The sequence below is a fragment of the Artemia sp. Qi Xiang Cuo genome, chromosome 16 (genome assembly GCF_049724085.1).
Source record: "Artemia sp. Qi Xiang Cuo chromosome 16, ASM4972408v1, whole genome shotgun sequence".
NCBI lineage: Eukaryota > Metazoa > Arthropoda > Branchiopoda > Anostraca > Artemiidae > Artemia > Artemia sp. Qi Xiang Cuo.
The window spans coordinates 20,964,303-20,989,376 of record NC_142809.1 but is presented as its reverse complement, the minus strand read 5'-3'; the positions used below and the strand labels follow the sequence as shown (position 1 = coordinate 20,989,376).

The following is a 25,074-nucleotide window of genomic DNA, read 5'->3' as shown; positions in this document are numbered from 1 at the left end:
CTGTCTGTTAAAAAATATATATTGCTAAGAGGTGTCCCTCAAGGAGCTATTTTTGGGCCATCAATACTTTTTTTTTACACCAATGACATTGTTGTCGAATTAAAGAACAAAATAGCTGTGGGCACAGATGACTTGATATATTTTTGCAAACACAGGATCTTCAATATGACTATCGTTGTCCTCAAAGTTGGAGCAATAAATGTTGTTTTTTTTTATATATATCTAAAATCTATGAAATTCATTTTGGTCTAACTAAAACCTCTTATCCAGTACTTAATCTGTTATAATCAGGCAGTATTGCATTCCGTGGCTCATTTTCTTAATTTTTTTTTTTACATTGTGAATACCCTGAGGCTTAGGCAGGTTTTCAGCATCCTGAGCGATTTCAAGTTTTTCGCCCCACCTCCCAAGCAAATTCTCTGAGGGCTGAACAAACGACAACAAGGATAAGCTAACCCCCCTCCCCCCTATCTACGCCACTGTAAGTACATTCACCCCTAAAATAAACACGAAGTGATGAAGCTTTTTACCTGATCTGTCACGAAACCGTGGAACTAGAAGTCGAACTTGAGTCTAGACTTTCTTTATAAGTTTGCCCTTATCATCCAACAGAAGGTCCTTGGGAAGCAAAATCCACGCTATAATTCAAGGGTAAAAAAACAATCTGCTCGGAAATTACAATAATGCAAAGATAGAAATATTGCTATATAATGAATAAGGTAATGCATATTAAAACATGTAATATGCTCGGTTGACTTTCAATGAACTATTAGTTTTCTAACCAACTTAAGTAAAAAAAACCAGAAATTTTAGCATAAATAATCCGTCTCATAAATCGAGAACGGAAAGGAAACGAGTTCTGCAATCCATACGGACCCTAGACTTAACTTTATATGGAAACTAAGTAGAAATCATAACGATCGTTTTTCTAGCAAATTTAAGAAAAAAACTGAAAAATTACTCAGAGATTTCAGCATAAACTAATCCGTCTCATAAATTAAAACGGAGAGGAAAAGAGTACTGAAATCCGTACGGACCCTAAACTTATTTTTGTATGGAAACTGCAAGGAAATCGTAGAGCTTTTTTTTGTTATTATTATTATTATTATTGAAACAACTGAGGTCATGTCTATACTAGGGAAATGCATGTACAGTAGAATTTTCTGGGGTAGAGCCACTGTATAAAGATAATTAACAGTAAGTTCACCGCAGACGATTTCTGGCTCTTAATTCTTGGTGCCTACAAACAGCTCCTCCCCCATACTCTTTCATTAGCGGGTTACTAATGTTAGTATGTGTCAGTGGTCCAATTACCCTGGACCACGTATTTTGGCAGAAACTTCCTCAAAATGCATTTGAAATCAACTCGAGACTTCGAAACCTACTTGTAATTCCTAAAAACATCAAATAATAACATTGCACTTCTAATTACCGATTTTCATATATGTATTGAAATATATTAATCTAAAATTAGTTTCCTTAAAATTTAGTGTTCCAACGTTGAAGCCAAGTTTCGCGTTCAAGAGAAATCTGACTTGTCTACCCGTGAAAAGATCTAAAGTCGCTTATGTTTTTACGTTCTCCGGAGCACTCGCATCTCGGTCCAGGTTTTTATAATGGGTGAGATAGGGAACGATCATACTGTCTATTACTTATATACTGTGGGTAGAGCAGAGGCGGTTTTAGGGGGGGGACATAGCGGGTATTCGCCCCGGGCGCAGAAATTTTAGGGGCGCAAAATTTCAAATAAATAATCTAATGGTCATAATCATTTTGTAGTTTTTGAAATTTTTATTTTTACTAAAATAAAGTAGAGGACGCAAATAAACGAAAATAATCCATAAATTATTAATTAATTAGTACAATAAAATAAATTAAAAAATATAAAATAATTAGATAATGATAATTAAATAATAATAATGAAATAATAAATGAATTATAATTAAAAAGCTAGTTATTAATTAACTAATAAATTCAATGTTTTTTTAGATTTGGCCTGACAATTTTGTGGGAGTCAGGGGGAGGGGGAGTACTAATCAAGATTTTGCCCATGCGCAAGACAGGAACCACCACTGGGGTAGAGGGAATACAAAAAAATGGCAAATTATCTGTAAACATATAAGATATTTACAAACAATAGTAGCCTATAATTATCGAAATTCTAGGGAAAAAAGGCACACGCCCAAAGACCACCTACCCCCCACCCCGGTTTTCTTTGCGCGCCTGTCTAGAGATGAACACACTGATTTGGTAATCTGGAAAAATACTAATAAATACTGACATGGAGCAAATAAAGATGTCTTATTGGAGATATATTTTATGACGGTTTGGGAGGAGGATTGGTTTTCGTTAGATTTGAACCTCCGAGATTCAACATTGTCGATAAATCGACCCTTTTTTTCTTTGTTAATCTGAGACAAGTGATGGTTCATTTTTTAAAGTTAACGATTGGGGTTTGCTTGAGATGGCACCAAGTACCAAACTTGAATTATTTGAGGGGGGAGGGTAATAATCATTTTTAAAGCATATTTGTACACAAATTCAACTTTAGCGTAAAGAGCGGAGACAAGGGTTAACATATTCTCAAGAGTGGGCAGCCCTTTCTCCTTGGTTTATATGACAAAAACTTAAGTACTAAACGTCTCTATGGGTTTTAAGTCGAAACATAGCTTGTTACTTTTATTTAGAAAAGGCCCTTTTTTAATTATTTAATACTTAACAGAGAACAACTAAAAATCACATCATTTCAAAAACATGGTTTTATTGTCATTTTTATGATTCACTTCAGAAGCAAGAACTACCGCATAGCTTTTTTTCGATAATACCTATTATTTTTGCCATCAAATAATTAGCATAAATTCCGGTATAGAGTGCAAATTCTACTATTTGGCCAACAGCTGTTTGTTAAGTTTAGAAAAGGTGTACCTTAATGAAACATTTTGTTTTTACTTGAGTAAAATGGCCTGGGAACTTTATATATTTCCGCTCCATTACATTTCAAATCAACTGCGTTTTGTCGTTCGCCTGGCATATGTTTTAATGATCCTCCGTGTTATGGTGCTTTCACACTGCTGTAGAACCTTTCACATTAGTAAAATTTAAGACTTTACATTAGGTTATGCAATATTAAAAAGCAAATTTTGTCCATAACATAGGCAGTTCCAAAAGGACTAGGGCCTTACTTAGAATTGTAAGTTACGTAAGTTTATGTTATGTATTACATAAACATAACATAAACATTACATAAGATAAACAAAGAAAAATACAAACCACCAACAATCTAGTTCTGTGTTCCATTGCCACCCTGAAAAATCGTCCTAAATTTTTAACACTTACAAAACATTCATCCCTCGTAACATTCACTAGCCATCTCTCATCAAATCTACACTTTCCATACAACTTCATTTCTCAACTCACTTAATTCTACACACTCATGCATCACGTGACCCATACTCTCGTCCGAATACTTCCACACAACGGGCAGATGTAAGGACCATCTTACCCTGTTAAGGATAGATAAATGTAGCAGCAACAAGTTCTGGGTGACCAATTAAAAAAATATTTAAATTCAAGTAATAGACTTTTCCTAGAAAGCTTTTCATGCTTGATCAGAGCTTGAATACCCATCTGCATTCCACATTTTTAATTTTCGAATACCCTGCTTATGATGAATGTGAGGACTTTAGACGATAGTTATGATGAAATAAGGCATAGAAAATTACAAACATAGAGTAGAGTGAAAGCCGTTTTGTGCAGTGTAGTATTGTGCAATGTAGAAATGTTTATAAAATTCGAACTGTTTTGATGTGACGACTCCACTTATTTCCATTAGAATAAAACGGATAGTCATTCAAAATGAAAACACCTCATGTAAATTTTACAATTTAGAGTTGCATTCCTCACACATCCAACAAGCTTTCGATGGCTAATTTATGAGAAAGGTTGAAGATAATCCTAGATGGTACTTTTCAAGTAATCTAAATCAGGCTCGTGATGCCAACGTCAACCCGTATACGAATGAAAAGAACTTTGGCTATACATCAATGGTGGGTTTAAGTAATTATGTCGACTAGTTTTTCAAAAGGGAAAACAACAATTTAGAAAATGATTTGAGACTGTAAATTTTGAAAATTCAGGATCACTATTTAATTAACTTATTTATATTTTATTATTTAAAACTCATATGAACAAATTTCGTTGAGTGACATAGATGAGTCCACACACGGGGCCGGATTTACATCTTTGGCTCTCCTGGGCCCAAGCGTTTTGCAGCTCTGTTTTTGTGAAATCTTTGAGGAAATCCCCGAAAATCCGGAGATAGTGGAAGCACTGAATAGATCACAGCTGATGAGCCAAAAATAATGAGAGAGAGAGGTGATACCGAACTCTCAGCTGCCATTCTTGGGAGATATCTGACAGTACATAAGTGGCCACGGAATTCCTGTGTTGGTTTAAAATAATTTTTCTGTGAACAGGCAACGTGGGGGCGGAGTGTGCCTGGCACTTTAACGATAAATCACATCAGTCCAGTCTTTATTAAGAAAAAAATCACTCATTGATAATTTATCGCACCCCCTGACATTGTGTGCCCCTAGGCCCGGGCCTAGAGGGCCTATTAGTAAATCCAGACCTGTCCACACAACTTACTTGACAATTCAATACAATATTCAGTTCGAACAATTAGCGCTTTATTTAAATCAATTTTATTTATTACGTATGACCACATAATCCCAAATGCAACGCTACATCAGCAACAAAAGAGATCTCGTCGTAGAGGCAGACCCAGAAATACCCTCAGGAATAAATACCACAACAATTTGGGAGACGTCCAAACCCCGTCCTGCCTCAGTAGGAGGACATGATCACAGCAGCAAATCAGAGGAATGACTGACGTCTCCTACTTGACGATCTTGGTGCCTTTTGGGGGGGGGGGATGAGCACGCCCCCAACGAAATTCTAAATTTTCTTGAATTTCTGGGAACTTCTTATTCACATTATCAAATTATTTTTATTATTTTTCAAAATATTTTTTATTTTTTTATTCTGTTTCAATTATTGGCCTCCCCTCCCCGAAATTTATTTTTCGGGGAGAACAAAAGAATTTTTCGGGAGGGGGACAAGAAAAACTTTTAGAAACGCATCAAAAAACAAATTTATATTCATTTTTGTTACGTTTTTACGAGTTGGACAAATATTTTTTTTTTGGGGGGGGGGGTAAAGCCCTGTAGCCCCCCCCCCCTGGATACGGCCTTGTCCAAGGCATATGGTAAGCTTTGAAAGATTGAAGAAATTAATGGAGCTTTCATATATTTTGAAACTTTTAAGGCCCTTACCCAAAATGCTTATTATTAGCAAAGGACATCTTTGCAGGATTTTTCAGATATATCTGAAAACCACTTTTGGGTTTTCTCTCAAATAATTCTTAACATTTGCTATGTAAGTAAGGTTCATTTACATTTATAGTACGTTATTACAAAGTTGGTCGTCATATTGTTGTGTTGTCTATGATTTATATCTTTTCTTGCACTCCAAATTCTGTCTTATGTTTTGGTTTAGACATAAACCACCTAGACAGAAGGTTTATTTTTTGACTTATCAGATCATCGTGAATCTTTATCTTCAAGCCCTACGACTGTTGGTCATCTCGAAAAGCATGTTTAAGCTGTATAAAATAATTTTATTCTTAGCTCTTATAGCAACGAACAATATGCGCAAACAAAGCGTATGTACAGTAGAGCATCGCTGACTCGTACACTGCCAGCTTGAATTCCCAGATAACTCAAATTTTTCATATCGCCCCAAAGCACCCACAGCAACTGACGGGCCCAAAGTAATGAAAGAGAGAGGTGATACCGAACTCTCAGCTGCCATTCTTGGAAGACATCTGACAGTTTATACATGGCCACGGAATTCCTGTGTTGTTTTAAGATCACTTTTCTGTGCTCACTCAGTGATAATTTATTGCGCCCCCTGGCATTGTGCGCCCTAGTCCCGGACCTAGTAGGCCTATTGGTGAATCCTGGCCTGGCTATGCATGCTCCTCCTCCATCCCAATCAGTTCAAATACTCACTCTTTACATCCTCCCAGGAAGTTCTCATTTCCCTTAAATCTTTCATTACAGCATCCTCCCACCCCAACCGGGGACGACCTACTTTTCGTTTGGCCTTAGACGGACGACCGAAAAGGACAACCTTTGGCAATCTGTCATCCGTCGACCGCAGAACGTGCCCTAGCCATCTGAACCTTTCTCTCATTACAGCCCTAGAAAGCGGATATGAACCACACAGTTCGTACAGCCTATTGTTTGAAATCGGTCAGTCAGTCGGGTACCCAAAACAATCCGTAGGCAATATCTCTGGAAAACATCTAGCAAATCTTCCTCCGTTTTTCGGAACGCCCATGCTTCAGAACTATACTTGACCACTGTCATCACTGTATCGAAGTCAATCTTTATGAAATGAAGTTTTGTTGTTACATCCTCAGTAAATTGAAAAAGCAAATTGCCTGCTATTCAGGGCCATATCCGGGGGGGGGGGGTGTTAAGTTACTCGGTTTGAACCCACCCAAAATTTATGCCAATTCATAAAAAAAAGCTAAAAGGAAAAAATGCAAACAAATATTTGTTGCGCTTTGTAAAGCTTTTTTGAACCCCCCCTCTGGCCGAAAAAAAAAATCCTGGATATGGCCTTGCTGTTATTTCAAAGTTTTTGCACTTAAAGGATTCGAATAGTCAAGATTCAACTGTAATAATAAATTGCAGCAACAACTGAAGCGTATCCTTTAAGGTGCATACCCTAAGTACACGCCTAATCTTAAATCAGTCAATGAGCATGATGGAAAAAAGTACTTACATGATACAGCCAACTGCCCAAATGTCGGCTTCATATCCATGTCCTCTTTTGGCCAATACTTCAGGTGCAATGTAATTAGGAGTCCCACAGATTGTCCTACAAATTAAATGAAATGATTGCATAATGGATCAATAGAAGGTTGATGGCTAGCTTAATAATTGACGATAAATCCTATGCATTATGCTGGTTAATACATGATGCTACTGGATATGTTTTGGCAGCATCAGCCATAACAGCAATCAAACATGCAACTGTATTATATCAAAATTGAGAGGAAATGGGGCTTAAATGTGCGACTGGTTTCATTAAGGACTTCTGAAACAGGTACAAATGGTTGTTAGGTATTATTAACAGCAGTTTTTAATAATGTTAAGCAGTAAATATAATATGAGAAAGCAATAATGGGTGCAGAGGCCAAGGACTATAGAAGCAATAGTCATTGGCGTGGACAAAGATAATATCTGCTACTATTTCAGGTAAAAATGATAAGCAAACAAGAGAAGTTTCTTATCTTACTTTGGGACATCAACTATAATTTTTGATGGAAAACGCCAGTATTATTATTATTATGGCAAAAACAGCCAAATATTATACCAGTTCCATGTCAATGCAGTGGCGTCTATTCACGATAATGGGGATGATATATTTTTCAAAATCTAGGGAGCCAATTTTGTTAATTCTTTTTGGTTTTTCAATGAAAACACCAAAACAGGCATTTTTCAAAATCTAAGGGGCGCAAACAAAATATATTGGTAAAAATGCCCTGCCTCCCCTGATTGACACCCCTGTTTTAATTTGTCCCATCGACTTCACTGAATCGATTGGCGAAGTCCTTTTCATCAATTAGAGGTACTTGTATGATAAACCCCTATCGCTCAAGCTGTTCATTCATTGATGCATTATAGAACCGTTTTTTTTTCGTTAATTTCTTTCAGCTTAGTGTGAGAGAAGACAAAGAGAAGTGACAGAATAGATGGAAAATATATAATTTGGGCTATATATTTGGACATTAAGGGGGTGGGGGTAAAGTATTTGGACAGTCTGAAGTTAGAAAGCAATTCTTACTACATAATATGCAGAATAATTATACCTAACATATTAGGCATGCAGACCCGCTATACTTTACCCCACACCCCTAATATGCAAATATATAGAAGAAATTTGTTTCTAAAGTATTGCATTGTTATCTTACTTTGGTATATTTCATTAGGATTGAGCGGTAGAGAAACATATTAGAAGAATATTAGGTAGGGGGTATATCACACAAGTACCCAATTAGATTTTCCTTTTTGGTTTAACATAACTTAGACGTTATACTTGGTACTTTTCTCTCTAATCTAGTGTTGCTATAAAAACTGATTAAATTAATCTCAACAATTATAGAAATTGATTCACTGCTTCATTGTGTAACTCTGACATAAGTTGTGTACCTGAAGAGAATTCCTAAGAAAAGCTTGATTAGGAAAACTCTTAAAAGCTCAAAAGCCGTTTATCTCGCAACTGCCATTTTGCTTGGATTACATTACTTAAATGGAAGCAATTTAATTGTTTTCAAGCTTTGCAATCTTCGAATTTATTGTGACATGGCGCAATACATTTCATAATCTTTTACTCTGACCTATACATTCCTTCCCAGACATCTGATCTTTTCAGAAACCAGTCTGATCAAATCCAACCTTAGCTTTTTTTTTTCTTTTTTTAACCTCATAGCCCTTCAATGAAATAAGAACATTAAAGTCTTAAAAGTTTACTTAAAAAGTCTTAAAAGTTTACATTAAAGTTTACTTAAAGTAAACTTATATACACTTAAATAAGAACTTAAAGTCTTATATACAGAAAGTTCTGTTGGTACTTCAAGACTTAAAAATTAAATATTTTTTCACCACAGTCCTAAATGTTTTTCATTATGGATAAGTTCTATTCGTAGTGGAATAGGATCCGATGGAAATGGGATCTATTTCAAAATAGATCCTAAATAGATATATACAATAGTACAGTTCTAATATCTTCTGAATAAAAATAAGGAGACATGATGAATTTTTACAGGCAATCAAATGATGAATTGTCTGAAAATCATTAGAATCAGGACGTGTTAATAAAAAGAACTTCAACATGCAGTTGAAAGATACATTCAAGATTCAACTCAATTTTTTTTTATTATAATGGTTTTTAATGGCATAATAATCGACATTAAATGGCGTTATATACTGATATTATTTTTGTGATGATGTAAAGTCTTCCAAAATCTAAAAAAACATCGATCTTAAGTAGACATAGCCTAACCAACTAAAAGATTTAGAATCAAAAAGTTCTGCCGAAATATTCTATCAGAAACTTATTTAATGCGAGGGAATGCCCATTCTCCGCCACTTGGTGTGTATACTGGATCCCCAATCGTTCCACCATGCGTGGCACATTCACCACGACGTGTCTCTGTGCATCACGGATTGTGTGCTTCACCCGCAGCTAGCATCAGCTGATGTAAAGCACATTTTAAAGTAGGCAACTCTTCGAATTCGCATATTGCTATAAAGATATTGGGAGGGAGCTCTTTGCACTGGCCATTTAATAATTTAGAAAAATATCTATAAGCTTCAATATAATGCTACTTTTAAGAACCATATAATGTATCACTCGAAGATGTTGGTAGCTCGGGTTTTGTAAATTATATTTTACGCTTAAGAGATTAAGATGAATAGAATGTTGATTAAAATTGAAAAAAGTTCATAGCAAAAACTGCCTCATGGGAAAATGTTTTAGGATATAACGGCGACTTTTTGTGCTAGATTGGGCTTGTCCATTTTCATTCTCTCATTGGCCTTCGCAACTATGCTGAATTGGTACTCAGTCAGCGGCTTTTCAAGGCGTGAAATTCAAAAGATTGACATTACGGGGACATTGAACTATTAGCAAATACTAACTTTAATTTCTTACCAAAAATTGAAAAATGATCCATCTTACGCAGGGAGTTCCTTATTGTTCTACGATAGTGATAAGAGTCATACAATAGCAGAGAATCAAATCACATTCACCTCGTTCTCTTTTAAAGCTTTATAACGCCCATAAATTACATTGCAAATCGTTCAAGACATTTTACTTCTTACCTAGGCCGGACCCAAGATTTTTTTTTTTTGGGGGGGGGGGGGTCACACAAAAAAACTCGTAAAAAATTTATTTACATCCATTTTTGTTACGTTTTTACGAGTCACCCAAACATTTCGGAGGGGAGGGTGGGGGTTCAAATCCCCCTAACCCCTGGGTACGGCCTTACTTTTTACTGGTACCTTTTTCTTCTCACCAGGGTAATACATAACGCATGTGATAGTTTATCAGTTACAGTGACGTGGCTTCAATTGGGGTGGGGATCAGGTTGGGCAATCCCTTTCTCCTAGAATTTTTTGCCCTTCCCTTTTTATATTCGGGAAAATACCTTTTTTGGTTTTTTTCACTGAAAAATGGCTTCTTTTGGTACTTTCATTCAAAAAATTGAAACAAACAATCAAATTCCCCCCATAAAATTTTAAAAAAACACCTTTGCGCCTTCCCTAATTTCCGTAAATTAAATCACTGGGCAGACACGGATTCAAAACAAAGTTGTTATTTCCTTTTTTGCAGTGGGGCTTCGAAAGGGGTCTCAATTCTTGAGCGTAATTGTTTTTATGTGTTTGATAAGTTTATCCATAATAAAAATAATACTTCGAAGAAAAAAGTATATAATAATGCTAGCCTTCAAAACATAATCACAGTGTATACATTTCCTTATGGTTGTGAGCAGGGGAATGCACAAAACTCTTGTGTCAGTGGAGATATACCCCACTAGCCCCCTGGCTACTCAGCTGGTTTTGAGTTGCACGGTAAATAGGACGGTACTTGTATGATATAGCTACCACATTTTGTAACCTGAGCGACCACACTCAAGAAGTGCAGTTAGGTTAATCATATGGAAAAATAACAAAATGTGATGAAAATATAATACTTTAGTAACAAAATTATGGAACTTACAACAAAGAATTTTGGAAAGCAGGCCGCCCAGAACGCATTATATTAAATGCCTAAACCAACTCTACATATTGAATACTTAGTTAAAAAAATATCTGCATAGTAGTTTATCTCGCTCAGGCTACGCTGATTATCTCCGAGTGCACACAGAAAACCGGTTTTATCACAGATCAAGAACAAAGTGTGGTCGCTATATCGCACACCTACCGATAGGAATGCTGTGTCGGTTTCTGACGTCTCACAACCCTTTAGATGACACCTATTTATTTCGATTCAAAACAGCACGTATAATCTGAGTGACCTTGTAGCTTCAGAAACTTGAATTTTGAACTTGACGTATTTTGAATTTGGGATGCTGATCTAGTATCGAATAGACACGAAAAACCAGCATTCTTCCATCGAAATACCAGTTTCAGGCACCTTCTATTGTCTGAACTTGAGAAATTGCAAGTACTTGGCACCAACAGCAGAGTCAGTCTTCGAAAAATCTAGTCTTGTCAGCATGCTAAACATTTCAACACGTTAATTGGATATCCCAAAAGATGAAAGCAATATCTGATAATACGTATAATTTTATCAGATATTTCAATTTACCAACTGAAAGAAGTTGAAGGACTTTATGAAGAAAGACAAACGAACTGAGGATGAATATTTCTGAAAGAAAATCTGTTTTCATTTGATTTTGACACCCGTTAAGATATATAAACTCATTTCCAGGCTAGAGCTACAGACTGGAACCCTAGGCAATTTAATATACGAAATTATGGGGGATCACCCAGTTTGCACCACCTATTGTAGGCCTACATCTCGGAGCGCCAAGTGTGCCGCACAGTTCCACAATCTCTGCAACGCTTAGCACAGTTCCGTCACTGTTGGAACTCTTTCGCCGTGTTTGGTACGCGCCAACCCTCGGAAAATTGGCAGTTCTCCATTTCAAATTTAAAAGAAAAGGTACTTGTGTCTTATAGCCACCACACTCGAGTTCTGTCGAGAAGAGATGTTTGATCAATGCTAATGAAATAAAAAAAATATGATAAAAATACAATACTTTATCAACAAAATTATGAAAACTCCAACAAAGAATTATGGAAGGGGAGCCGCCCAAACTGCATTATATTAAATACATAACCTAACCAAAATACCAACTAAATATTTAATTAAAATATAGCTACAATGTAGTTTCCCACCGACCCGAAGCTAATATTGTCTGAAAACCGGTTATTGTCTCATGTTCTGATATTGTCTCATCATTTGATTGACTTCTGAAAGCACAAATCAGCGTTACAAGCAAGGCCACATCCAGGGGGTGCCGTTTGACCCCCCCCCTCCCAATTTTTGTCCGACTCGTAAAAACAAGAAATACATACAAACAAATTTGCGATGAAGTTTTCATCCCCCCCCTACCCGGAAAAAATGCGTTGCAATCAAGACCACATCCAGGGGGTGCGGTTTGACCCCCTCCCAATTTTGTACCGGCTCGTAAAAACAAAAAATACATACAAACAAATTGGGGATGAAGTTTTTGACCCCTCCTCCCCCGAAAAAATGCCTCCAAAAATCCTGGATACGCCCTGAGTTGCAAGACTAAACATCCACTTCAGTTTTTTTTTTTTTATCATTTTCAATAGGATGTTACCAACTGGTATACCAGAAGAAGTCGAAGAAAAAATATACCAGGAATAACAAAGCTTAGATATACGACAGGTTATAAAATTTACAAATTTTTGAAATGGCTTCAAGACCCAACAACAATAGATCATAAATTTCATCCATTTCAGATATTTTATATGCAATTTCAGTCCAACAAAACGAAAGATTCCCAGTGATAGTTGATCAAAATTTAGGGACACGCATAAAAACCATTTACAACCCACCAAACAATGGTACATCTCATATATATGATATTATAGAAGCATTCTAATTATGCAGTAACAATCTAGTAACGCTGCTCCAATTTAGAATTACTTCCAAATAACCATAGTAATTTGAGTTATTATGACCCGTTGTTACAACGACCAATAGGCTTTTTAAGAAACCTTCAAATCATAGCGGGATGTTAAAATTGATGTAGTCTGAATCTACAAAAGACAACAAGACAGAAGGAAATGGGGTTGCAGCAAGTTAAATAAGCTTCACGTCGTATACAATTGCGATACAATTCGGACATAAATAAATCAAATACTGAATTGGTCAACAAGTGGTAATAATTTATAAAGGGCACCAATTCACGAAAAATTAATGAGGGAGGGGGAGGGGCAAGGATTTGTTCTTATTTTTCTTTTAATGAAGATACAAGTTATTTTGAAAAATCTTATGGAGGTGGCAATTATTTGATTTGTTTAAATAAAATACAAAAAAAGGTGTTTTTCAAATCTACCGGGCAATAGCCCCTACCACCCAATCTGCACACATGAATAGTATCCACTAACCATGTGATCTAGCTACAATGCCTGGCTATGTAGGCAGCTCCCATAAATACGAGAAATTTGACATTTGGTTGAATTGAGTTACAGCCACGCACACAGTTTTGGCTTAAAACGCTTTCCACAATTGTAAATTTTGTCAATCCGGAAGCTTCTTAAGTCACCATCTTTATAAAATCTTTCACGAGGGACGTTCACATACATGTATAGCTAAATTTCTACGGCTAAATATGCGTGACATCTCTGTTTACGTATAAAAGTCTATCTAGATCTACATGTGGACGCCGCTTAGAACAATATGTTAAAAAGCTTCCAAGTTAGTTCGTGAAAATCTGGGAGACTCTCAGCGAATTTCTTACTTTTCATTAACTAATGTTCCAGATTGAGCCATTTATCAAATGCTGGACTAACTGAGCCAACTGAGTTTAATTTTTTAGCGGGCTCTGTTTGGACCACAGTTCATATAATTATCCAGTAAGCTTATTGCAGATCATTTATGGTCTTCGTTCTCGGTGCGAACAAAAAGCTCCTGCCACTTCTTTCTGCATTAGCGGGACTGCGGGTTATTCTGTTTCCGATTGTTTCCAACAAAGTACATTATTCGTAATAGCGGGTTTCCACTTGTTTCCGATTAGATCACAGTCTCACTTGTCTACCCATGAAAAGATCTGATTCCGCCTATGTTTCTATCTGCAAAAACGTTCTCCGGAGCACTCGCACCCCGGTCCGGGTTTTTATAATGGGTGAGATAGGGAATGATCATACTGGATAATTATATGAACTGCGGTTTGGACATTGCTTTCACTTCCTGAAAACTTAGAATTTCCCAATACTTAGATTGAGGCATAACTCTATGGTTGTAGGAGCGAGTTAGGGTAGTGCCAGGGGTGGATTGGGCTGCACTCCGATGCCCAGTAGCCCAATATTCAAACGTGAAATGATGATCATAGGTTTTCTGTAGCCCCCCCCTCATCATAAATACACACCTATAAGAGTTTTGCACCCCTAACTCCGTCCCTTAAGAAAGGTCAAATTGACAGACGGCGGAGTCAGAGACATTTTGAGGTCCGAAGTCGTGCCAACTATAACATATAATCCAGAATCCTTTGATGTAAACTATCCTAATAGCCACTTCGACGAATAGATTAGGCTAATTTAACTGTTTTTCCAAAAATGCACACACTGCATCTGTGTGGCTGATAAAAGGGATCACTCCTCTTTAATTTATGCAAAAGTGTTCACGCTTGTGATGAAAAGATACAGTAAATACATAAAAGTAATTTAACGATTTTGGAGGACAATTAGCACTAAGTCGCAGATGCTAATAAAATCATAAATTGCTCCGGGTGAAGAAGAAATCATGATCGGACTTGCAATATGCATGGCATACAATAACCATATTTAGAGGTACCAACAACCCGGTGGAACCAGTTTATTTCAACTCTAGTTTCAGGTTTGATTACAAAAAGCGTGGGACTGCACGACGCCAAAAGAATCCTTAAATTACTCCAGATATTGGATATCAGGTCCGGTCTGTTAGTGACTTTTTAAATGAAAAACAATTTAAATTGACAAATAACAAAGTTCTAGTCAGCAACAGAAACATAATAACTGTGTTTTTTGCAGAACAAAATAAAATGTATAATTTGACGAGAACTGATTTCGTCAGCATTAGAAGCATTTGTTTCACTAGTTTTCCGAAGCAGCAGAAATTTCAAATTTTCTTCTAGGAAATACCCTATTTTTTTTTTCAAAATAAATATGGTCTCGACGTAAAACATTTGTCTCAAATATAACATTTAACTTATGCTTCTGATCCTAAATGTATACTTCACTATTTTCACATTAGCGCCACCACTCAAGCCACTCTAGAAGAAAGTAAAACCTTACTCTGAAGGCCTTTCTTTTCAATGTCAAGCGCCAGGATATGTCAGGGAAACAAATATGGCAACATTGTACAAAATGATTTGGTTATTGATTAGCCGTTAAAACAGTATCAAGAGGCAAAAGCTCAGAGATTTACCCACACTACCAGTAACAATGATGAGACGCCACTACATGTGGCATTTTATTTATTTGCTTCCTAGATGTATGGAAAGGTTGAAACTCACTTTAAAAGTCTTCAAAGAACGCCATAACAACTTCTGTGACATTTTTTTAAATTATCTTGCCTACAGATTTCCAGAACGGATTTGCCCTTGCTATGGCCCCAATTGAAAGCATTAGTTTTAGCCAGTGGTCCTTAAGACTTGGATGTGGGTTTGTCCGACCTTTATTTTAAATATTTATTTTCTTTTATTGACTAGAATCGTATGCATATCGAACGTCACATCATCCTGCATACGGGGCTAGGCTTTTATCCCCCCGGATAGTACCCACCCCCTCTGCGGCTGGTTCGTCTCTAATCACTTTCGATTAATAAAAAAGGACCAGAACTCTTAATTTCTGATCGAACGAGCATCCTCCAAATTTTCTACGACCATGAGGCAGAGGTGGGGATGAGGAAGGGGCATTCTCGCTCCTATACCGAATAAATTCTACTAATTTTTGGGTTAAATTTTACTCTTTACTTTCATAATAACAAAGTAGGCCAGAAATATTACAAAAAATCACAACACCCTCCCCACCCCTGGCTGAAAAAACAAACAAAAGTCCTGGATACGGCCCTGGGGATTATACATCAATTTCTGCCTCCATACTCCCTTCGTCTCTCCCTTAGAACTAATTCTGTATTTATCTGTGGGTTCAATGAGAGTTAGGATGTTTTTAGCATTAAATGCGCCCTTTGAGATATCTCCCTCCCTCTCACAGAAATAGAAAAACATTCTGCATAAAATGCAATTTATTAGCTATAGATGACCTGAAAAAATCATCTGATATTCTTTAGAAGATTTAGCTGTTTTGTTCCAATGTTAGTTTCACATGTAGAATTAACTAATGACGTTTCTGATTGAAAGAACCTTGTCAAGTTAGCGCTGACATATGAAATGTTTGCACTATTTGAAATTTGCCTCGCCTGTTTGTTCTTCCTTCGCCGATAGTCTGTGTGTAGCAATATGTATATTTCTTTCTTCTTCTTTGTTCCATTTTAATATGCATAATTCGCAATTTTTTATTTGTAGATTCGGGTTGTATTAAAGGAAACCCCATTTGCTATTATGGGCCCAACAGGCCTTTCTAACTTCCTCGGCCGTCGGGGAGAGGAGGACTCAGGCTCCATAACCTGAATACACTATTGTATATCCTAAATAACGGTTGAAATAATAAGTACACCTTTTTCAATCGAAAACAGAGTAGATTCTACACAAGCTTCCCAACTAAATATATATATATATATATATATATATATATATATATATATATATATATATATATATATATTTTTTAGTGAATCTTTGGGAATGCCGACATTTTAAGTGAAAACTAATTCATTTTGGTTTTAACTGAGTGAAATTCTTAAATTTTATCCTTCGGTGGCCATCTTTTGCAAATTTAAAATGTTTCCCAAAATCTTAAAATTTTGGACAATTATAGAGTTCAGCTTAAACCTAGGCTTTCTAGGGGCCCACCTTCACGAGGATGAAAGTTGAACTCACGTTACCCTTCCATCCTCATGAAAACAACCATTTCTTCAACAAAAGGTAGATTTGTCCATCCAGTTCTACTCTGGCCGTAAGGCAGAGTTGAACTAACGCACTTTATCAAGTTCAACAAGTTATTGACTAGAGGAGGATAGCAGCACAAACATACTTTCATTAAATAAATGCAGCGCAAAACACAAATTAGTGTGGATGCAGGATTTTCATCCAACTCGCATCCTCGTGAAAATGGCCTCTAGATGGGCAGTAACTCCTTCCTGGATGTAATCTACCCTCTATAAACTCCCTAATTAGCTAAACAAATGCAGTTATCAACATTAATAACGATACATAAGACAATTCTGAACAGCCTAAATTTAAAACTTTTGCAAAAGCTTCGCTACTATCATATTTTCACAAATTAATTCTTTGAATTCACTCACAATGTATTACTAATGACTTTGGTTGTTAATATGACCTCCATACTTACACTTTAGCAGTTTCTGTTTCATGTTTTGCAGCCAGACCAAAATCTCCAATTTTCACATCCATTGAGTCTGATAGGAACATGTTTCCTAACTTGAGATCCCTGTGAATAATTCCAGCTGCGTGGATATATCGAAGACCTTCCAACAACTGCCGGAGATAGTAGCGCACTTCCGATTCCAGCAACGTCTGTCTGTGCTTCATCACGTGAACTAAACTCTGAAAATAATTAGAATATTGTTTAAAATATTAAACAGGATATAAGATTTAGAAATACTTAGCTATGGCAATCAAACCAATAACTTTTTACTGGTTAAACAATGGGCATGAATTGAAGATTAGAGGACTAAAACAATAGGTCCAGACGAAGAAGTCTGGAGGTTAAAACCGTAGCTGGCACAAAAAGAAAAAAAATAGGGCTTTCTTGGAGCATCACGGGAATACAAACCTCAACTAGGGAGGCGGGGGGTATAAACAAAGATAATATTCTCGCATGATTATTATTTATTATTAATTGCATAGTAAAAGCCAATGTATTAGTGGAAGTTGCGGCATGGTAAACTGTTGTTTTTAATTTGCTAGACATTAGAAAATGATTCCTTTGATACAATGATTCCAAAATACAAAATATTTCTTTAATAATATATGCGCATGATTAAGCTTTCTGTTTATTGAAAGAGCAAAACCTGGTAATCATTACTTACCAAGCTTACTGCTCTGAAATTATAGTGATATTTAACAATGAACATTATAGTGTATTACTGATTCAACGCACAAGTAAAGGTTCATAAAAAAAAACTTTGCTAAGAGATTCAATTTTTTGGCAACAAGATCCAGGAGTTCAATTTTTGACTTGACCAATGTTCCAGAGAACTGTCATCATTTATAGATAGATCTTTCATCACAAGAATGCTAGCACTAAATTGAACAGAAGTTGAGTGGAAACAGTTTTCAAGGGCTGAATCTTTTTTACAAAAAAAGTTTTTATTTACAGTCAAGTTTAGATTTCCGGCAACAACCTGGAGTTCATTAGCTGATTTATCTGCGGTAACCAAAAGCTTTATTGGATGATTCGATAAAGATATTTTTCGATAAATTCTTAATCGCTGCTGTACTCAATCTTTGCTTAGGAACATAGTGACTTAGCATGAATTCAAATGTTTTGTGCCTAAAAAGTTCCAAATACTTCACAGTCACGTAACTCAGAAGTCCGAAAAAGTGACAGGCATGAAGCTCTGTCTTGGCGCTTTAGATTCTTAGTGAAGAACAGTAGAGCAACATGGATTGCAAATTATAATTTTGCATGGAAAATGAAAGACAACGCTTGCATCTTGGGATAAGATGCACGATGCGAAAATCATGCATGCAATCGAACCATACCTCTGGGACACACAAACAACTAAAATAAGAACAATTGAATGAATAATTATAAGAAGTTTAAGCTAAACTTAATCGTGCGCAAATATTTTTTTATCAAAAGAGTGATCCAATCGCTAGAAATAGTGGTAAATTAATACATATTCACATAATTTGGCTAGGAAGAAAGTGAATACATCATTTGTTGCCTTTTTATGGTCTTTCCAAATTCCAAAAATCGCTTCTGGTGTAAATTCCAAATGAGCCCTTAATGGGACCCCAAATGGTAAATTTTTACCTTGTCTATAAATCAGTGGCGGATCCTGGGGAGGGGTGCGGGGGGGGCGCGCCCCCTAGCGTAATCTGAAGTAGTGTAATTTACTTAATTAACTCAAGTTTGCGTTAACTAAACTTGCTCCTAACGCAAGTTTATCGGATCAATCTATTTTGCGCCCCCCCCCCCCCTAATTTTTTTTGGGATCAACCTATTTTGCGCCCCCTTCCTAAAAAAAATCATGGATCCGCCCCTGCTATAAATCATAGACTATGACGTAAAGTTAAAAATTTTCTAGATATAAAATTAGCCTTTAAGCAACTCTATGATGTTTAAGCGCCCTGTTAGCGACAAAGAAAAAAGAACAAAAAAAAAGATGACGCATCAGTCTACCCATGCAAAAACGTGATTTTCTTTGTTCTAGGTGGGGACAGCAAGGTTCCTATTTAGAATTTTCGACAATGGTGATTCCAATGGTGTATTTTTATTTTGCTGACACCTTTTTTAAGATTTTCAGGCTCTTTTTCAAAAGTCCCTCAAGTTTGTTTTCAAAATAACATTTGACTATTAAGACTAATGGAATTGATAATTACCATTCCTACATCAGCTGCATATGGTAATTTTTTCTCACAAGAGTGTTCTAGAAAAACATTTTCAAACTTTTGGTTACTATGGGTTATTTTGAGCCCCTTTAAGGGGTTAAAATTGTATTTGTCCCAGAAGCAATTATCGAATTATGAAAGAGCATTAAAAAAGGCATCAAGTAATGTATTCACTTTCTTCTACCTGAATTATGTGAATATGCATAAATTTACCGAAATAGTTACAAAGCGGTCCACCTTAGTGTGGATCCTCACTTGGAGCACTTAAGCTGCAAAAACAGTTCCTAAAGTTCGGTGAGGGATTGTTTGCTGTTATTTAATCTCCTTCTTGTACTTTTCAACACCGTTTCAATCACTAAATTAGTGTAGTTCATGAAGAATATTTTCAAACAGAAAGCTTACAAATAATGTGGAATATCGAAGATGCCTGGGCAGGGCCGGATTTAAGGGTTTGACACTTCTAGGTACAAGTGTTTTTGCTGTTCCATTTTTGCGCGATTTTCGGGGAAATCGTTGAAAATTCGGGAATAGTGGAAGCACTGAACAGAACGTAACTGATGAGCCAAAAGTAATGAAAGAGAAAGGTGATACCAAACCCTCAGCTGCCATTCTTGGGAGACATATGATAGTTTTATAAGTGACCACAGAATTCCTGTGTTGTTTAAAATCATTATTCTGTAAATAGCCAGTGTGGCAGCGGAGTGCACCCGCAACTTTGACGATAAATCCCATCAGTCCAGTTTTTGTTAAGAAAAAAATCCCTCAGTGATAATTTATTGCGCCCCTGAGCCCGGGCTTAGTGGGCCTATTGGTAAATCCGAGCCTGTGCCTGGGTTAGGAGTAAAATTCTCTCAGGCAGCAGCTTCTTCTGACCCCTGACAGCAGCCGCCGAAGCTGCAAAAAACGCTCGCAAACAACTAAGCGCAGTAGCTCTTTTTTGTGAGCCTTACAGGTAGCAGTCCGTATCAAAGGGAACGGCTAACAAAAATGTAAATGCCTCTCACGCTGATTTTATAAAACAGCACCAAAGAAATTTAGCCCCCTTTAATAACATAACATTTAAAACGAAAATCGAGAGAAAATGAATATATATTAAACTGGGAATAAGCAGTAAAGAAAATAGTTACTTTGTCCTTTTATGCACAGCATCTACATTGAATATACTTTATTCAAATACAAGCATTTATACATCGCAGACAGGGCCTTAAACAGGGGGGAGGGGCGGTTACCCAGTTTGAATCCCCACCCCACCCGAAACTTCCGTCCGACTCGTAAAAAAAGAAACAAAAATGCATGTAAACAAATTTTTGATGCGTTTTGATTTTTTTTTTTCTGTAACCCTCCCTCCTCCCCCCACGTCCGAGCAAAAATACTGGATACGGCCTTGATTGTAGGTACAGGAAGCTCTTGTCAGTATATACTAAAATATGAACTATGTCGTTTTATCGAGGCAAAAAGATGATTGACTGTAGAAGTTTCTTCTTTTGTTAAAAGGGTCTTCCAGTAGATTTTTCTCTCCCAGGATCAACAACCTTGGCAGGCAGAAATGTTGCAACATTAGGTTGAAATTCATTTTACTCGCAATGCAGATATTCACTGGGTCCTTTCTAGACCAACGCTTAGAAACACTCCGGAAATCTTATCCTTCGCCAGTAGGGCCTATGCACACGTGTTTTTTTGCATATGTATCACTGAACCTGCTGATTGAACAAGAAAATAATACTTTTCAAAAGAGAAGAATAGAGACAGTCTATTCATTGACTCGTCAATCAGCAAGGAATCTTATCAGACAGGGGATGAACAGAAAATGTTGCCACTTTTGAATAGAGGAAGGCGTAGTTTGCTTTGAGCAAGATCAGGGCATAAATTGACTGACAGAATATATACACCCATGGAAGGGACGCTTCTTCAATACTAAGGGTGACCCGACAACACAATAGCGTAGTTAGGTCGATACCTCCCAACATGTTTCCAGGTCGATACCTCTTCGAATCTCATAATGAATTATTAGTATAGCCCATTTAGTTTCAGCTACAAATATTGTCGCTGAAGTAATACTTAATAAGTGCATTATTAGGTAGTTCAATAAAAATGATTTTTTCAATCCTTTCTAATACAACCTACAGAACCTTTGCGTGCAGCCATTGGGATGCGTGCATCTTTAATTCGATATCTCTACCATAGACAAATCCTTGTGAAATACCATGGTTTGTATGAACATTTGGGTTGGAAAATGTACTCCAATCAAAATTCTCTGTACTTTATTCCCCGTTTCTCCTCCAATTGTTGGGTTGTAAGCAATTTTGTAATAAATATAAGGAGACGTTACTATTGGTTTGTGACGAATGTTGCAAAATAAAACCATAATTTTGAAGTGCCCTTCTAGTCTAAAATCGGTAATCAAACAGTTCGTGATAACGAACTGTAAGTAAGGAGCGACCCGGCTCAATGGTAACCGAAACTCTAAAAAACGGAATTTTGATACCAATAGATACATCAAAAGAATCAGATTTTTAATTCTGATTTCAAATATATAAGTTTCATCAAGTTTAATCTTAACTATCAAAAGTTACGAGCCTGAGAAAATTTGACTGATTTTTGAAAAAAGGGGGAAAGACTCCCTAAAAGTTATATAACCTTAATGAAAATCACACCATCATATTCAGCGTATCAGAGAACCCTACTGTAGAGGTTTCAAGCTCCTATCTACAAAAATGTGGAATTTTGCATTTTTTGCCAGAAGAAAGATCACGAAAATATCATGCGTGTTTTTTTTTTTTGCCTTTTTCCCCAGGGGTGATCGTATCGACCCAGTGGTCCTAGAATATCGTGGGAGGGCTCATTAGAATGGAAATTATAAGTTCTAGTGCCCTTTTTAAGTGACAAAAAAAAATGGAGGGCAACTAGACACCCTCCCACGCTCATTTTTTCCCAAAGTCACCTGATAAAAATTTTGAGATAGCCATTTTGTTCAGCATGTTCGAAAATATTATAAGTATGTCTTTTAGGATGACTTAATCCCCCGAAGTTCCCGGGGGGAGGGCTGAAAGTTATGAACTTTACCCAATGTTATGTAGGAGGATCTTTCCATGAACGAAGTTTTCATGGGGGAAGGGACATTGCTGTGAAGGGGACGTCGGACTTACTAGCATTATTTATAAAAAGATCAGAAATTAAATATAAAAAAACAAGTTTTTCAGCTGCAACAGCAGCAACATCAAAACTTTAAACGAACAGAAGATATTACATATATGATTGGGTTCACGCCCTAGTCAATACCTCACTCTTTAAGCCAGAGATTTTTTAGTACTTTCATAAGAGCTATTAATTCTAATTAACGGCCTTTATGATTAAGCGGTCATTTTTAAAGAATTGGAACAAAATTCAAACTTTAGCTTAATGAGCGAGGTATTGACGAGGGGGCGAACCCTTTAATATACGTATTAAAAATATATTAATATAGAAGGTCGTTACGTAAATTAATTCGTAAGTTACGTATATTTATTATTAATAAAAACGTTCGTAAATAAAATTAAAAAAGTTTCGAAAAAGCTATCTAACCAAATAAAAGTAAATTAATATGAAAATTTTGTTTTAATTATTCATGTACTGTGAGCCAAGATCAAAACCTGCATTTATTCAAAAACGTTCAAAAATTAAAGGCGTTGAGGAGCAAGGCGTTGAGGAGGGGACAGCCCCTTTCATATACGGAATAATTTCTGTTCGTTTTAAGTTTTAATGTCGCTCCTTACTTTCAGTTAAAAAAAACTTGTTTTTTTTTTTATTTAATTCGGAAAAAGATGATTGTCATATCAGCCATCAAATTGATGAAAATCAAAATCTTGCGCAATGCAAGAGGAGACTTCGGATTTCACACTACTTTTGCCCATACACCCCCTCCCTTATTTTTACAGCTACTCAGCTGGTTCTTGTTTTCATCAATCCAATTCAACATCTACAAAATAAATATAGATAGGGCACCTCAACCTCATTTTGCAGGAACAAGAGCTAGTGTCCTGATTATGCCTTTTGGTGACTGCCATCCAATCAAACCTTTCTGGGAAGGGGAAATGGACGATCCTTCAAATTCTTCTCAGAAGGGCATTTGGTACAAAGATCAACGCGATCTTGCAGCAACATGGAGAGATGTAAGCTTTAATATAAGTTTAGGGAACCAGAGCCCAGTCCAGTCTTTGTAGGGGAAGCAAAGTAGAGGAGCTCCTAAATTTTCGTTATTCCGGACATCATTCAGACGAAGTTATGTTGTCTCAATCAAACTTGATCGGAAGTAAAAGTAAGCGTCGTAACTGTGACTTTTGGACATAAGTGCCCATAAAAACCTCTTTATGGCAGGGGGGGGGGGCTAAATTATTTTCAGCACATACCAGAATGAGTGGTCGGACCTCACTCAAAGTTGATGGGAAATATGACCAAGCGTCGTCATGTGTGTGCATTTTTATAGTTTGTGTCCGATTCGACCAATATGGAGGGAGTGGATCCTTAAATTTTTGTCAAGACGCTTCCAAGTTTCGTTAAGTTTCAGGTCTTAACGAAACTAGGTGGTAACTAATAGCTAATATAATGCTTTTCCAGATACTTTTGGGAATCTGGAATCTGTTCAATCGTTTTAAGGGAAAGGTCTCTATATTCTCGTCATCAGGTTATCTACATAAATATTGTCGGATTTCGACCAAACTTAGTGGGACTTAAAAGCTAGTGTAGCGTTTCTCAACGTGTTTTGATCGCGGCCCGATAAAAAAAAAATCCTATAAAAATCCCGATAAATTTTTTTTTTATTGTTTTAAAAAATAGTTGTGAGAAAGAGTCAAACTTTAGAATAAAGAGCGAGGCACTGAGGAGGGGACAGCCCCTTTCATATATGGAATAATTTCCGTTCGTTTTAAGTTTTAATGTCACTTCTTACCTTCAGTTAAAAAAAAAACTTGTTTTTTTTATTTGATCAAGGAGGCGCACTTGTGCCTCTATAAAGAGGCGACCCACCACAATGTTAAGCGATTTCAGGTCCTAGAGGTTGCAGAGAGACGGCGGGGATCGTATTTTGTAGCCCAAGCTCAAACTAAGAAACGTGCAAAATTTCATCCTCCTCCGAATTAATCTTCATGGGGTAAACTGGGCCGGAAGTTTCGACCCTCCCACCACAGCCCCCCTTCAACGTTGTCCGATTGGGCTGAAATTTAGACGTTAAGCTTTCGTAGGGCCCGGGAGCTTATCCTCGAAATTTCAGCTCAATCCGATCACTTCTTCCCTATTTTCAAAAAACCAAATATAGCCACTTAAAGTTCATTTCTCTTTTTTTTTCTTGTTATCCACGCCTACAGGCCCCAGTTGGCAACTGATCCGGGTGAATGAGGACTCATTCGAAGCAGAATTCGACCTGTTAGGGCCTTTTGATATTTTCAGACCGAAAAAATTATCCCCCGAATTTACATTTACGAAAAACCTCGTTTTCCTGTAAGAGCCCATGTTAAATTTTCCCACCACAG

General features: G+C 36.7%; 1 protein-coding gene across 1 annotated transcript in view; it reads right to left on the bottom strand.

The window, feature by feature from the left end:
* The window catches only part of LOC148942669 (serine/threonine-protein kinase PLK1-like), a 140,410-nt gene that overhangs the window by 41,782 nt on the left and 73,554 nt on the right, over positions 1-25,074 (bottom strand). The window contains exons 4-5 of the mRNA XM_089102641.1: positions 17,343-17,557; positions 6,853-6,948 (exon numbers count right to left, since the gene is read on the bottom strand). Of these exons, the coding sequence (XP_088958767.1) occupies positions 6,853-6,948; positions 17,343-17,557 (311 nt within the window). The remainder of the gene's footprint in view (positions 1-6,852; positions 6,949-17,342; positions 17,558-25,074) is intronic.